The sequence below is a fragment of the Amblyomma americanum genome, chromosome 3 (assembly GCF_052857255.1).
Source record: "Amblyomma americanum isolate KBUSLIRL-KWMA chromosome 3, ASM5285725v1, whole genome shotgun sequence".
Classification (NCBI taxonomy): Eukaryota; Metazoa; Arthropoda; class Arachnida; order Ixodida; family Ixodidae; genus Amblyomma; species Amblyomma americanum.
In genome coordinates, this window is record NC_135499.1 from 62,499,187 (window position 1) to 62,513,528 (window position 14,342).

Genomic DNA, 14,342 nt, shown 5'->3' on the forward strand with positions numbered 1-14,342 from the left:
GCGATAAAAGCAAATCTCAGGCAAGTTTTACGGTGGATTGCTTGAACTTTCTTGCTCTACTTGACAGTATTTGGAGACATAGTAGCTGCTTGAACACTCTTCTAAGTAATGAACGAGAAACACGAGCTTATGAGACATTCTCTGGTGCATGCATTATGGCATCGCAACAAAATATTATTTGCTTTTTTGCGGCTCTTGAGCTTATCAAAAGTTATTGGCTTTTTATTTCGTCATCACAATGCTCTCCGCGCTCTAGAAGTAAGAGTCATGGAGCGGACTACTTACAATGAAACGGCTTAGTGCCATGACAGTGTTCTTCACAACGCATTCGGTCATTGTTGCCTCGTATTGTTTTCTGTCCTGCGGAAATGAAGCAGATGTAGACTCTAAGTGAACTGCATGCGTGCACCGTGAGGTGTACACAAGATAGAAAAAAGATGCGGTTTCCACATACCGTTTCAGTGACTCCTTGAAGAGAGAAAAAAGAAAAGGAAATGCGGTCACTGAACAAGTCATGAAGTTCGAGACGTTTCGGAACTTCGTACGGGTTCCTTGATCACTGAGCAGGAGAAGAAATAGTCGCGACTTATAGACGGAACACGTGGCGTAAAGAGCGTGAGTAGATGAGTGGCATGGTTCCTTAAACCCGGTTCATGGTAGCTGGAGTCGATTGTATGGTTAGAGATTCCATCAGACGCCGAGATGACACGTTCTTTTTCATCGCGCTGACATTGGCGTGGTCCCAGTCAATCCTGTGAGCATGCTGCTGCACATGCTGTGCAATGGAGTTCGTCGTGTGATTATTATTTCTTACGTCGCGTTTGTGGTCGTTAAGCCTTCTAGGGAACTTTCTTGTTTCGCCAATATAAACCTAGGGGCAATCAGCACATGGGAGCTGGTAGATGACACCTAGAAATAATTCAATCGGCAGTTTGTCTTTCACGCTCACGAGCTGGTTACGGAGCTTGCTCGTCGTTATGTGGGCAACGAGCATGTCATATTTTGAAAACAAGCGCGATAGTGCCTCGCTGATTCCCTGCACGTAAGGAATGGCAGCACGTGTCTGGAATGTCTTGTAGCTTTGTGTTTCCGGCTTTAATATCCGCTTCTCAATATTGTAGGCTATTCGACATGGATAGCTGTTATTACTCAGCTCTCAGTGAATTCTCCTCAGCTCGTTTTCGAATGAATTTTCATTTGAGCAGATGCGTACTGCACATGCTATTTAGGACGATACCACCGACGTCTTGTGGCCAGCCGGATGACAAGACATAAAATTGAGGTAGCGACCTGTACGCGTAGGCTTCCTATAGACCGAGAAGGTGAGGGCATCTTTATCCCTGCGAACCAGTACATCCAGGAATCACAAAGAGCCGTATTTATCAAGTTCAAGGGTGAACTGTATATGCGCATTCTTGGCGTTTAGGCGGTCCAGGAAGCGCGAGATGTCTTGCTTCTTCAAAATGCCTAAGCAGTCGTCTACGTGGCTGTAGAAGACTTTCTGTGCAGGATTGGAGGTGGCTAGTACCTTTTCTTCCAGGGATTCCACTATTAAATTGGCCGTTGTAACTAAAACTGACGCCCCTTTGCCGTTGTGCTACTGTTAGAAACGGCCGCCGTAGGAAAAATACGTGTTGCCAAGGCAATATCTCAGCAGCTCGCTAAGTTCCGCAATGTCGAAAGGTGTGCAGCCAGGGAGACCAGGGTCAGCTTCCAGGGCTTTTTCACACGCAGCTACTCCTAAATACACTGGTACGCTATTAAAAAGCTATGTCACGTCAAACGAAACCATTATGTCGTCTTCACTCAGCGAGATGCCATGCAACTTAGATTCAAACGTGAACGAATTTCCCACATGCGTTGATGTCTTACCGGTGTCGAGATTCAGGTAGCAGCATTCCACCGCTGCCGCCAGTTGTTGGGATTCAGGTAGCAGCATCTCACCGTTGCCACCAGTTGTTGGGATTCAGGTAGCGTAACTGAGCCGGAGGAGAGACGAGGACGATCGGAGGAAGAAAGCTTTGAAAACTTTATACAGAGACTATTTACATAATTTACAAGTACGGGCAACTGAGAGTGCTTCTCAGTAATGAGAGCTTCTTAGCAGTCGGGAGTCTCTGGTATCTCTCAAGAAGGGGGCTCTCTCAAGGTACCAAACCAGCAGCTCCGTAAATACTCTTCGTATTCTCCAGATCCCTAGCTGGGGAATACAGTTCGAATAATGATATCCAATGACACGATGGCACTGATGGTGCCACCCACGGCAGGGAGCTCCTGATGTTCTCCCGCAGCTCGGTCGAGGGAAAGGGAACAGGACCCGGTCACGTTGTCGTCCACGCTGCCTCCATGTGGGCGCGCACGAGTGTCCGGACCGCGCCCATGTGGACCCGGAAAGCGCCTGCGTGACACAGAAATGCAGGCTGCCTCCCAGCAGGGGTTGAAAGACCTTGTACTGATGACCGGAACGCGGAACCTCTGTCGAAGGTGCGGCACTCGGGCAATTGTTCAACCCCGGCGTAACTGAAGAGGGTAACACCGATCTTGTACTTCGTCGTCTGAGGACTGGAACGAATCCGTGGGGACGCTATGGTCGTTGCTGCTTCCGGCATTCCTGTTCGAACACGTGGGGACGCTATTATCGTCGCTGCTTCCGGCATTCCTGCAGCCACGTCTCCCCCTGAGGGCTCACCCACCCTCGCGGTGGTCCTCAGGGAATCCTCCTCATGTCCAAATTCACCGAACTCGACAGCAGGAAGGAAGCGCGAGCACAACACCGGCAAGAGGACACACCACCTGGTGAAGAAAGCATGACATTCGATAAAGTCGCAATCTGGTGATGTCGACAATAAGTCGAAGTGGTACCCCAGGCTTGTTGATTTTAGGCAGGCCGTAATTTGCAGGAGCTGAACCGTTTGCGCATTGCAGCCGGTAATAAAGGCCCTTTTGGTGTAGAGGGACCAAATAAACACTTCGGCCAGCAGTTGTTGCAGCTTTGTTTGTAGTCTGCTTGTTGAGTCACGGGCTAGAGGAGTGAAAGTCCGATGGTTCGATGGTCGCCACTTTATCGACTGTCAGCATATCTTCACCAGGCGTTGAGTCCTCTAGCTGGTTAGACACCAACGCATGTTGGAAATTCGTCCACGTTTGCACCTAAGTTGCATGGCATCTCGCTGGGTGAAGACGACATTATGATTTCGTTTGACGTGACGTCGCATTTTACTAGCGTACCAGTGGATTTAGCAGAATCTACGCGTGAAAAAGCCCTGGAAGCTACTACTGGTCTCCCTGGCCACACACCCTTCGACTTTCCGGAGCTTTACGAGCTGCTGAGATTTTGCCTTTGCAACACTTATTTTTCTTACGGGGGCAGCTTCTATCAGCAGACACAAAGCACGGCAATGGGGGCGTCAGTTTCAGTTACAACAGCCAATTCAGTAGTGGAAGCCCTGGAAGAAAAGGTACCAGCCACCTTAAAACCTGCACCGAAAGTCCTCTGCCACTAAGTAGACGACTGGTTCTGCTTTTTGAAGAAGCAAAACGTCTCGCGCTTCTTGAACAGCATAAACTCTCAGAATACACATATACAGTTCACCCTTGAACTTGACAAATACGCTTCTTTGCCATTCCTGGATGTACTGGTTCGCAGGGATAAGGGCGCCCTCACCTTCTTGGCCTCTAGGAAGCCTACGCATACAGGTTGCTACCTCAATTTTATGTCTTATCTTCCGGCTGGCCACAAGACGTCGGTGGTATCGCCCTTAACACGTGCCGTACCCATCTGCTGAGATGAAAATTTATTGGAAAGCGAGCTGAGGACGATTTACCGAGAGCTGAATAATAACGGCTAGCCTAGTCGCTTTGTCTACAATATTCAGAAGCGGATCTTACAGCCTGAAACACAAAGCAACAAGTCATTCCAGGCACGTGCTGCCCTTCTTTACGTGCAGAGAATCAGAGGCGCCCTTTCGCGCGTGTTTTCAAAATATGGCATGCGCATTGCCCACATAGCGACGAGCAAGCTCCGTAACCTGCTCGTGAACGTGAAAGACAAACTGCCGATTGAAGCATTTCAATTTGTCATCTACCAGATCCAATGAGCTGATTGCCCTCAGGTTTACATTGGCAAAGCAGGAAAGTTCCCCAGAAGGCTTAACGACCCCAAACATGGCGTAATAAATAATCACACGACGAACGCCATTGCCTAGCATGTGCAAGAGAACGCTCACAAGAGTGACGGGACCACGCACTGTAATAGCGAGGGAAAGCAACGTATCATCTCGGCGGCAGATGGAATCTCTAATCATCTAGTCGACACCAACTACCATGAACCGGGTGCATGGAACCATGTCACCCATCTTCGCACGCTCTTTATGCCACGTGTTGCGTATATAAGTCGCAACGATTTCTTGTCCCGCTCAGTGATCAAGGAACCCGTGCGAGGTTCCGAATCGTCTTGAATTTCATGACTTGGTCAGTGACCGCAACCCCTTTTCTTTGATCCAATGCCTGAGCATGCGAATTTTCATCGAACCATTGAGTGTCCTTCAAGAGAGCTAGGCGGCTAGCGCGCAAATTTCTGCCGCTGCGCCGGGAAGCAGCGTGTGCTGATCCCGTGTAGGGTAAAAATCAATCGCTTACCTTCAACTTTAGGTCTCTATGCTTGTGAAAGCACAGACGTATGTATACGCATATCGTTTTGAAACCCTGTAATGCAACGCAGAAACACCACTAGTGATTAATTGCGTGAACAATTTTCTGAACAATCTAAATTTGTCCACGCAACTGTTCCACAAAAAACTGTAATACTATATAATATAAAACTGAAACGACAAATTAAAAATAATGTCTCTGTGAGTATCAGTAGGCAAGCTTGCGTTTCAGAAAGTCCGTTTTTCTTTTTTTTAGTGATTCCGTTTTTTAATAATCGTATTGTAGTAACCCTTTTTGGCGATAAAGATTCTATTCAGTTGTCTTCTAAATGAATATCTTAAGGTGGGAATAATTTATGATCAAAATAAAATGCAAACGAACGTCTTGTAGTATGAATCGAATGGAAATGTATCTTTTCTTTTGTTTTCAACCAAGGGAACGAAAACTTGTCACGCATGGCGTACATCTCGGCACTCGATGGCACACCTATCAGTTATGACAAATTGCACCAGGTTTCGCGTTGGTTTTGGTTTTTTTTTTTGGTGGAAAGGAAATGGCGCAGTATCTGTCTCATATATCGTTGGACACCTGCACCGCGCCGTAAGGGAAGGAATAAAGGAGGGAGTGAAAGAAGAGAGGAACAAATAGGTCCGTAGTGGAGGGCTCCGGAATAATTTCGACCACCTGGGGATCTTTGACGTGCACTGACATCGCACAGCACACGGGCGCCTTAGCGTTTTTCCTCCATAAAAACGCAGCCGCCGCGGTCGGGTTCGAACCCGGGAACTCCGGATCAGTAGTCGAGCGCCCTAACCACTGAGCCACCGCGGCGGGGCAAGTTTCGCGTTCTCCAAATTTTGCTTTCATTGAACGTAAGTTATACCATTTGAACACTTAATTTTAGAAGTTCGTCATCAGAGGGACTGTAGTTTACCAAGGCTCAGATTGTTACATGGCGAAGAGAGGGTAATATCCTCTTTCAACTGACATAACCTGGCTCATTATATTCTTGTTTAGGGGCAATGAAATGATGGAAGGCGCTGGTCACCATCACAGCCAATACCCTTTGACACACGCTGGTTGGCAGGCCGTAGCGCATCACAGTGTAGGCCATACAATGCTGCAGGATACGAGATCCGCACTTTGCTGCTTTCCCCGCAGTAATAACACCTGTAGAAAAATAATGAAAATTGACGTAAATACAGCAATTAAGACAATAAATATACGATGCTTTGAATTTGCCCGCGACTGTCACGCTTTATGCTTAGCAGAAATTTAAAATACACAAAGGCTTCAACCAACACTACCATACATGGTCACGTTGTCAAGGTCTTGGCATTACTATTCTCCATTATCTTCATCGTTCCACTCCGCATCATATAGTGCAAAATATCTGCCCCACGATGACCACATTTCGCTTATCATGTGTTGGAAACACCGCGGTTTGCCGCTCAAAGGCGGCAAGATGCGGCGGAGGAATTGCTCCTTAAAAAACGCGGTACTCGGCGAAAGTAATAAAAGTGCCCTTCGTAGGAAAATAAAATGTGCAGGAGGAATGCTTCTCACCTCGTCAGCAATTTATTCAGTAAAACGTTTTGCTTCATGACAAAACTGTCTAATTTTGGTACTTCTGCTGTATAACATAGTACTACTGCTTCATAAAGATAAGATTTAGAAGAGCGTTTTTGGCGCTTGTATGGTTTCTGTTGCAAGCAGTGTCAAATGGTTAATGAGGCGTGTGGTGTGCCTGTACTGTAATGTCCTTGATTTTTTTTTTATTGAGCAGCGATAATTCAAACTCAAGAAGTCTCAAGGTGTGCTGCGACATATCTCCGGGCATGTGTTGTTTTTCATTGTAATCTCCGGCCACTGATGCGCCTTTGCGCCCACGAGAAAGATAGGCATGCAATGGTTCCTTGATTCCTTGTACCATACCGCAGCGTAGGCCAAGTGGTTAGCATCCACCTCGCATGCGGGAGGTGTAGGGTTCGATCCCCAGTGCCGCCGGGTACCCACCGGTGATACAATTGGTACAAGGTTTCCCCTGGTCTGATGCCCGGCTTCTTTAGGGTGAAATGCTTGGGAAATGGGCCTTCGACCCCACTTCGAGAATTTGAAAATACCTTGCGTCATGGCGCTCTTTTGCCACAGATGTCCTTGCGCCATAAAAATCAATCATCATCATCATCACTTCCTTGTACCAGGTTGTTTTCAGAGGTGGCCAATTTTTCATACACGAATGATGACTTTATCCTTTTCAAATTTTCGTCTGCTGAGTTCATACCTTAGTGACTTGGAAAAACGTGAATGCGAGCGTGCTAACCAAAGAATGTAAGGTACACAGGGAAGTACAGCCAAATAAAGTTCTCAATCACCACCTCTGTTTTTGGGCTGGGGCGATGGCGGGCGTTGTCGTGATGGAGAAACATATACAGTGGTTGGGTTTTTCCGGCCTTTGAGATGTTCATTCTTATCATGTCTTTTCTAACAGTGCAGCCTTTTGTTTTATTCGTGCCACCGTATCATTAGCGCTCCTTTAAGTTTCAAACTTTATTTATACACAGTGCTCAAACGTTCATTATTGGTCCACACAGCTTCTCTTTCTATCATCAGCAATTCAATCACATTCTTTTGTTTATAACGCGCATAAGACACAAGCGTAGATAGGAAGTTTGCTGAGATAGCGTGTCCGCAGTTGGAAAAGCTGAGAGCTAATTGGAGAAATATAGGAGAGGCAGTTGTCCTGCAGTGGGCGTAATCAGGCTGATGATAATGATGAATAAAGAAGTAAAATTTTGGGAACTGTTATAATGACGCCATCTTTCTGACTACGGCAAATATGTACTCACATAAATGGGAATCAACATTTTGCGAAAGGGTGAGATTTTTTAACATTATTGTTTCCTCGCAGGAGAAAACTATGAAGGGGCATTACTTTCCATGCTTGCTTCGTATGAACAATGACTTTGGAGAATGTAAGGAAGAAGTAAGATTGGGCTAAGTTTTATGTGGGTCCCGAACCGAGGCGTGTTGAAATATAGGGATGCCATAATGAAATGGTAAGCATTATTTTGAATAGCAGTGGCTCTAAGTTGTGCTGAGATTGCACAGCACGGGGCCGGAATGGCGGGGATTCAATCTCGCTACCTTAGGCTTATCAGCGGATAGCCAAAGCCAAAAACTTACCATATGATGTGGTGACCTTTCTTATTACACGCATTATAAACGTGAAGTGCGGTAGACTGCCAAGTTCTTACTAACCTTCCCCTTCGTCAACGTTCCAGTTCATGTCACCACTTCGATCATTCATGAAAAACCAGTTACTTACTGTATTCTCCTTCGCACACCTGGAATTTTCCTTTCTCTACGAGTTTCGGCAATGCACCGCACATTTGCAGCAGAACGAAAAGCATTGCGACCTTCATCATTTCCGTGGTCGACTACCGACGCAGGAAGAAAATCCGAGAATTCCTCCGCTCAAAGAAGTCAAAGGAATAATAGCATAGCATAACGAGGGAGAATTAAAATTCTACAAAAGCAAAATAAAAGCGAGGACAACTTGCTGTACGTCCTATATCGCAGCACACACTTGAGCGATGCCTAGCCTTGGGAGCATGCGAAAACATCCGGCAAAGTCTATCCATTTTCTGAAGCCTAACATGCCTTCTACAGCAACTGAAAATATGCCTAGGAGAGCAATCAAAATGAGGAGTGATGGAAATGAATTGTTTGACATGCAGGGTTAGCTATCTCTTTCCACCAAGTGAAATACATGGCTCCGATGGTAACGCTTGCTCCTTCTACGTAGTTCAAAATATTCTAATTTTCCGAATACGCAGGAACAGCAGCCTATAGATAATTTTTTTTCACATTTTGATATGCGAAATAGATTTGTTTTGAGGCGCCGCACTGCCATCCTCTATTGCTAAAACGACATTTCTTGCGATTGCTAGGCCAAGTAACCGGCTATGGAAATTAATTTGTTTTTATGAGTGCGGTCTCCGGCGAAGGGATGCGTCTGCAGCTAACTAGACATCTTCCTGGACAGAAGTATGAAACAGCTTATAACCGAGAGCGTGTATTCGAGAGTTCCTCTCAGTAGTCTACCATGTACTCTTGTATCTGAGTGGTCGTTCGTCATTGTGCGGTGCATTTACGGTCGAACCATTTTACATATTAGTAGAAAATTACTATGAAGACGAACGAATGGGGGGCAGTTGAGGGGCTCGCTAAAATATGTTCACAATGAGCCGACAGTCTTTGAGGCTACTACAGGCATGCTGGAAGGTTTTGTATATTATAATTTACGGCTAATTTTAAGGAGGCGAAATAAATTGATAACTTGTTTCAGATGGAAGATATTTCTCGGTAAAAAAGAAAAAACGACCACCGCATTCTGCCACAGGTTGAATCCGAATCAACAACTTGTGCACGTCCCCTACGGCACTCTGCATAGTGAGCTGCGGAGTCGGATGTTTAGCTTTCCAGAAGTTTTCCCCCTCAGTTTAACACAAGTGGCAGCAAAAATATTCTGAACAGCGGCAATCAATATACTCTGCACGTGATGCAAGTTCTTTCGAGTGCCAAAGACTTCATGTAAGTGCCAAAAAATTTATTCAAAACGCCAACTCTTATATTACCAGCACCAGCCAACTTAATCTGAATGACAGCACAGTTAACACAAGCGCGAGCTTTTCTAATCTGGATGCCAACTAATTAAATTTCTGATTTCTGCATGTGGTTTCTCTGAGATTTTTCAGAACGATCAATCCAAGATAACTGGTTCATTTTGAGAAACAAGATGTATCAAATAATGCATAAACACGTCCCAACTATCACTGTCACGGAAAAGCCATCGTCGCCTTGGTTCAACAAAGAGCTGAAACGCCTCAGAAACAAAGAGAAAAGACTGTTTCGATCCGCAAAACGCTTTGACACCACATTTGCATGGGAAAGATATTATTCTCTAGAAAAAAGCATACTTATCCTGATCAGGCAAAACAAAACGTACATTTTTCTCGCCTGTCCTACCTTCAATGCTGACTGTACCCCCGCAAGCTCTTGAAAACTATAAACCGAGCAAATTCTAAGCCTTTAAAGTTAGATGACGACGACCACAACCTTATCCCGGAACACGAATCTAGCCACGCTCTTAATAACTTTTTTCTTCAGTTTTGACAAGCGAAACCGATGGTGACTTATTGGAGTTCCCAGCTCTCGGCCACCCAGTTATGCCAAAGATTACATTTGATGCTAATGGCGTCATGAAAATCATTGAATTGTTGAAACTTACATCTTCATCTGGCATAGATGGCATAAATTCTAAAATTCTAAAAAATACATAAACCATTGTAAGCATAATGTTGTGCCACCTTTTTCAGCAGTCCATATCAAAATGTGTCGTTCCAAACTATTGGAAAGTTGGTGCGATCATTCCAGTCCCTAAAAAGGGCTCACCAGTTTCATGCAAAAGTTACCGCCGCATTTCCCACACAAGCGTATGTTCAAAACGAATGGAACGTAATATTTATTCGCACATAGTCATATTTCTTGTCTCTGTAAATTTTTTCATACTAACCAACACGGATATTGTAACCACGTTCATGTTACTCCCAATTGGCTCTCTTTATTAACGACCTAAGCTCCAATCTTGACCGAAACGTTCCTACTGGCACTCTCTTCCTTGATTTCGAATGTCTTTCAATAAAGTACCGCATGAAAGGCTGCTACTAAAGCTATCGTGCCTAAATCTTAATCCGTTAGTATTGGAATTGCTTTCTAACCTTTTGACTAACACAGTGCAGCTTGTCTATGGTTGCAATTCTTCTCGTAGCTCGGTCATTTCAGGTGTTTACCAAGGTACAGTCCTAGGACCCTTTCTTTTCCTCAGATACATTGACGCTCTTCCTTCCAATAATTTCTCTACTATTCGCTTATTTGCTGAGCATTGTGTAATTTGCCGCCCGATCACTAACAGTACTGACGTTGGAATTCTTCGACAAGAACTTAACCGAATCGAAACTTGATGCAAATGTTTGTTAATGTCTCTTAATATTTCCAAAACATGTTTGATTTCGTTTCATCATCGGCAGATGCATACTCCTTTTTAATACGCTCTTTTTGGTTCGGAAGCGTCGCCCTTCTCTTCATGTAAGTACTTTCTATTACTATAACGCAAAACCTAATGCAGCCATCTCATATCATGAACATAGCTAACGAGGCTAATCTTACCCTTGGTTTCATACGGCACAATCTACGAGTTCCTACCTCATCCATCAAATCTTTATCATACCTTACTTTTGTCCGTCCTAAACCTAGAATACGCTTTAGCAATTTCGGATACTCACCTGTCTAACCTCTCTTTGATCTTAGAAAAAATACAAAATCGTGTTATACGCGTTGTGTATTCTGATTATTCGCCTACACTAGTGTGTCTCCTTTAAAATCTAGAGCCAACTTACCCAGCGTTGAAACGCCACTAAACATTTCTCGATTGTGCGGCCTTTTTTACAATTATCATTCATCTCTAGGAGAATAAGCCATATCACCTCCTTATCGCCTCTCAAGCCGTATTAGTCATCATAATGCCGTCTACGTCCCACCGCAAGAACTACCGCTCATTCTCGATCTTTTTTCGTCACGTCATCCCGACACTGCACTGATCTACCACAGGACGCCGTGAATCATATTAACGCCATCTCTTTTAATACCACTATCAAGGTCATTGTTGTTTAACTGCCATGCCCATCCCTCATGTAATGTCCCATGCCAGGGGCCTTTGAGGTATGGAATAAAAAAACTCCGAGCCAAAGCAATTAATACAAGCGCAAGTGCATTTATTCCGACAGCCAATCAATTTAGTCCACGTGCCAACCAAATTAATACAAGCGCCAGGGTTTCTATTCCTGTTGTAAACGAATTCACTTCACGTGAGTACAAATGAAGGCGACAGACGACATCAAAGACGCAACACCACTGCCATGGATTAACAGAAGTTCAGATAATTCTCAGCACCCTCTGCTGCCCTTGTGAGAGGAATGCATGCAATATTTCTCTTTCGTGACATTGTAACCAACTGTTTCTAAAGTCGATCACAGATCAAGAAGGAAGCGGTGGATTCCTCTCAAAGAATCCCCCTACAACTAATGGCGTTGGCGTACTGCCATTACCATGCGATTGACCGCATTGCACCTAAGAGCACATGAAGCATCGCACATGGAGCGCTCCCGCTCGAAGTGCACCAGTTCGCGAAAACGGTCCGTATAGGCGATGTTATTTGCATCAAGCATAAATGGTTTGGTGACCGTATGACGCGTCTGCTTGAGTTCAACATAAAATGGAGTGAATTATTTTCTAAAAGACTTGGCCTGTTAATAAAGAAAAAGTAATGCCAGTGTGAACGAATGCATAATGTTGCGGCAATTAATCTTGTGGCAGCATAAGGCATTTCATGTTATGCTAAAATAAAAAAAAGATGATGGTAAAGTTGCTAAGTGTCGCGCATTTATTGCGTGGAGTTAATTCGCGTGTCAGCAGAAAGAAAAACTAAGGGGGGCGAGAGACTGCTTCGAGGAGTGCGCTTTTGCAATGTCACCTCTCTCGACGTCCTGAAGCTTTGCGGCTGGGTGCCAGTTTCGGGGAACATCTGCGGCGAGTGGCGTGCTTCAAGCATTTACAAGGAATAAGGCCGGTTAATTGCATGATGCTCTAACTCGTGACTTCGTATAGCGATAGATCTGTTGAGGGGCTCCTTCACTGCATCTCTGACGCACGCACTGCGGCCGCTGTTAGCATTCCACCGTGCAGCAGTTTATTGCAAATCACAGAGTTGGCAAGGCGAGCGTCATATATCGATGATCCATCCACTTTGCATGAAGTGGGTATCTATGAGTGGGCTCAAGTTGCGATACCATACGCTACTTTTGTCAATGTTGAGGTTGTAAATTACCGCAAATTAAAATGCTCCTGCTTGCGCTCCCGTTAAGCTTTTGCTTTTTCGGTACTCAGGGTCAAGAACTGTTCCCACACGGAGTGCTGAAGCTAACTCCAGGGCTAGGGGCTGTTTTTTTTTTCTGAGAACAGTGGCGTACATTTACACAAAACATGTCCAGCTTTCTCGGGCAAATATTTCTAAAATTGCAAAATTGTAAATCACTGTTATGAAAATATTTAAGGAAATGGTCCAATATTCTGATTTGTAGCAAAATTTTTCTTTTAAAGTATTTCCATCGATCGCATCTAACAGTTATGAGTGCCATAGAAAAGCAATGAGGAGCGCTTTTGACGATAGCAAACGTGTGAATAGAAAAAAAATAGAAGACTGCCGTCAACTGATCTGCGGGTATATTGATTGTTATAGCAAAATCTTATATTATATGAAATAATTGCGCCCATTAACGGTTTCCCGCTCAAAAATGCTTTTGTCCAGAATTACTGGATATGGGTGCAGCGAAGTGCTTACGTTAAAAAATAACGGCCACACGGCTCGGCGCTTTGAACCATGTTACCTTGCGAAATATACGTGCATTCATCTCAGCTTTTATGGCGAGAGGCAGTCTTGCAGCTTCTTGTGCCAAGTTTTCTTGCATTCTGCGTTTTTTTCTCCACTAAGATTGTGGAGGGCCCCATGACAATTTCATTTAAAGCCGGCCTGCACTATAACTTCTACGTTGTTTGATGCATGTTTCACGTAAAATCTAGAAGCTGAATCTGCCCATGCAAGCTTTTTAGTTGTTTCTCAACCTTGTGTATCAAGGAAGGCCTCGGGATACCACTGCTGAGCATAAGATGTATGATTTCTTTCCTTGAAGTTTGTCACACAGTGGGCACACTATTGAGTAGCATTGTTTTTGGTGAAATTTCTTGACTTTCTTTCACTGCCTCCAGAGTCTGTTTTATCAAAACTATGTGATATGATCTTCTTCCATGCTCCACAATGGCTGTTGATGTTCTATAAATGTCAGAATTGCGCAGCCCTAATGTGAAAATCAAAAACTTTGTTGCTGTCTTATTGCAGTTCAGTTGGTGGTGGCTCATTGTTAGCCAGGGCTACTCATGTCTTGGATGCCCAAACTGAAAACCGCTCTGTTATGTACTGTGAACGTGCCGTAAAATCACACATTGGGAAGGGACTGCCTCCCCTCTGGAGACACACATCAAGGTCACAGCTCCAATAGCCGCTTCTGGAAGGTAGAATCCACTTGCCTGCTTTTCAATATATAGATGTCATGACCTTCTACAGGAGGATTGCCTGTGTGTCGATTAGAAACTAATTTTAATTGCCTACAAGAGAAAGCTTCACATCTACACTTGAAATACAAAATGAATGCTTAGGGTGGCAGCATTTTTGTGCTTTTTTGATGACAGGGTAGGGTAGTAGTTTGAGTTCCTCGTTTATCATGGTGCATTTTCCCTCAAAATATCCTTTTTTCCCCATTTCACAAGGGTATCCGAGGATGTCGGGCTCCAGTTATTTTGTGACTTATTTTACGCGACTGCTTGTGATTCACCCACTTCACAAAAATTCAATCGCTGTTACAGGAAAACAATTAAGATTGGAAGGCAATTTTTCGCCTTCAAATAGGAAAAGTGTTAAAAAATTGACGGACAGGTAATCTGACTGCCTAGTTGGTAGCGGTGTAAAAATTATATTTGATGCGTAATCTTGCAATTAAAATCTCATAGCACAGATG

General features: G+C 44.4%; 1 protein-coding gene across 1 annotated transcript; it reads right to left on the bottom strand.

Moving 5' to 3' along the window:
* Window positions 1-252: 252 nt before the first annotated feature.
* On the bottom strand, window positions 253-8,063 carry LOC144123773 (uncharacterized). The gene is made up of 4 exons (XM_077656530.1): window positions 7,979-8,063; window positions 5,714-5,820; window positions 4,639-4,704; window positions 253-360 (listed from the first exon to the last, which is right to left on the bottom strand). Exons 1-4 carry the CDS (start codon window positions 8,061-8,063, stop codon window positions 253-255), a joined length of 366 nt encoding a protein of 121 aa, XP_077512656.1.
* Window positions 8,064-14,342: the final 6,279 nt, after the last annotated feature.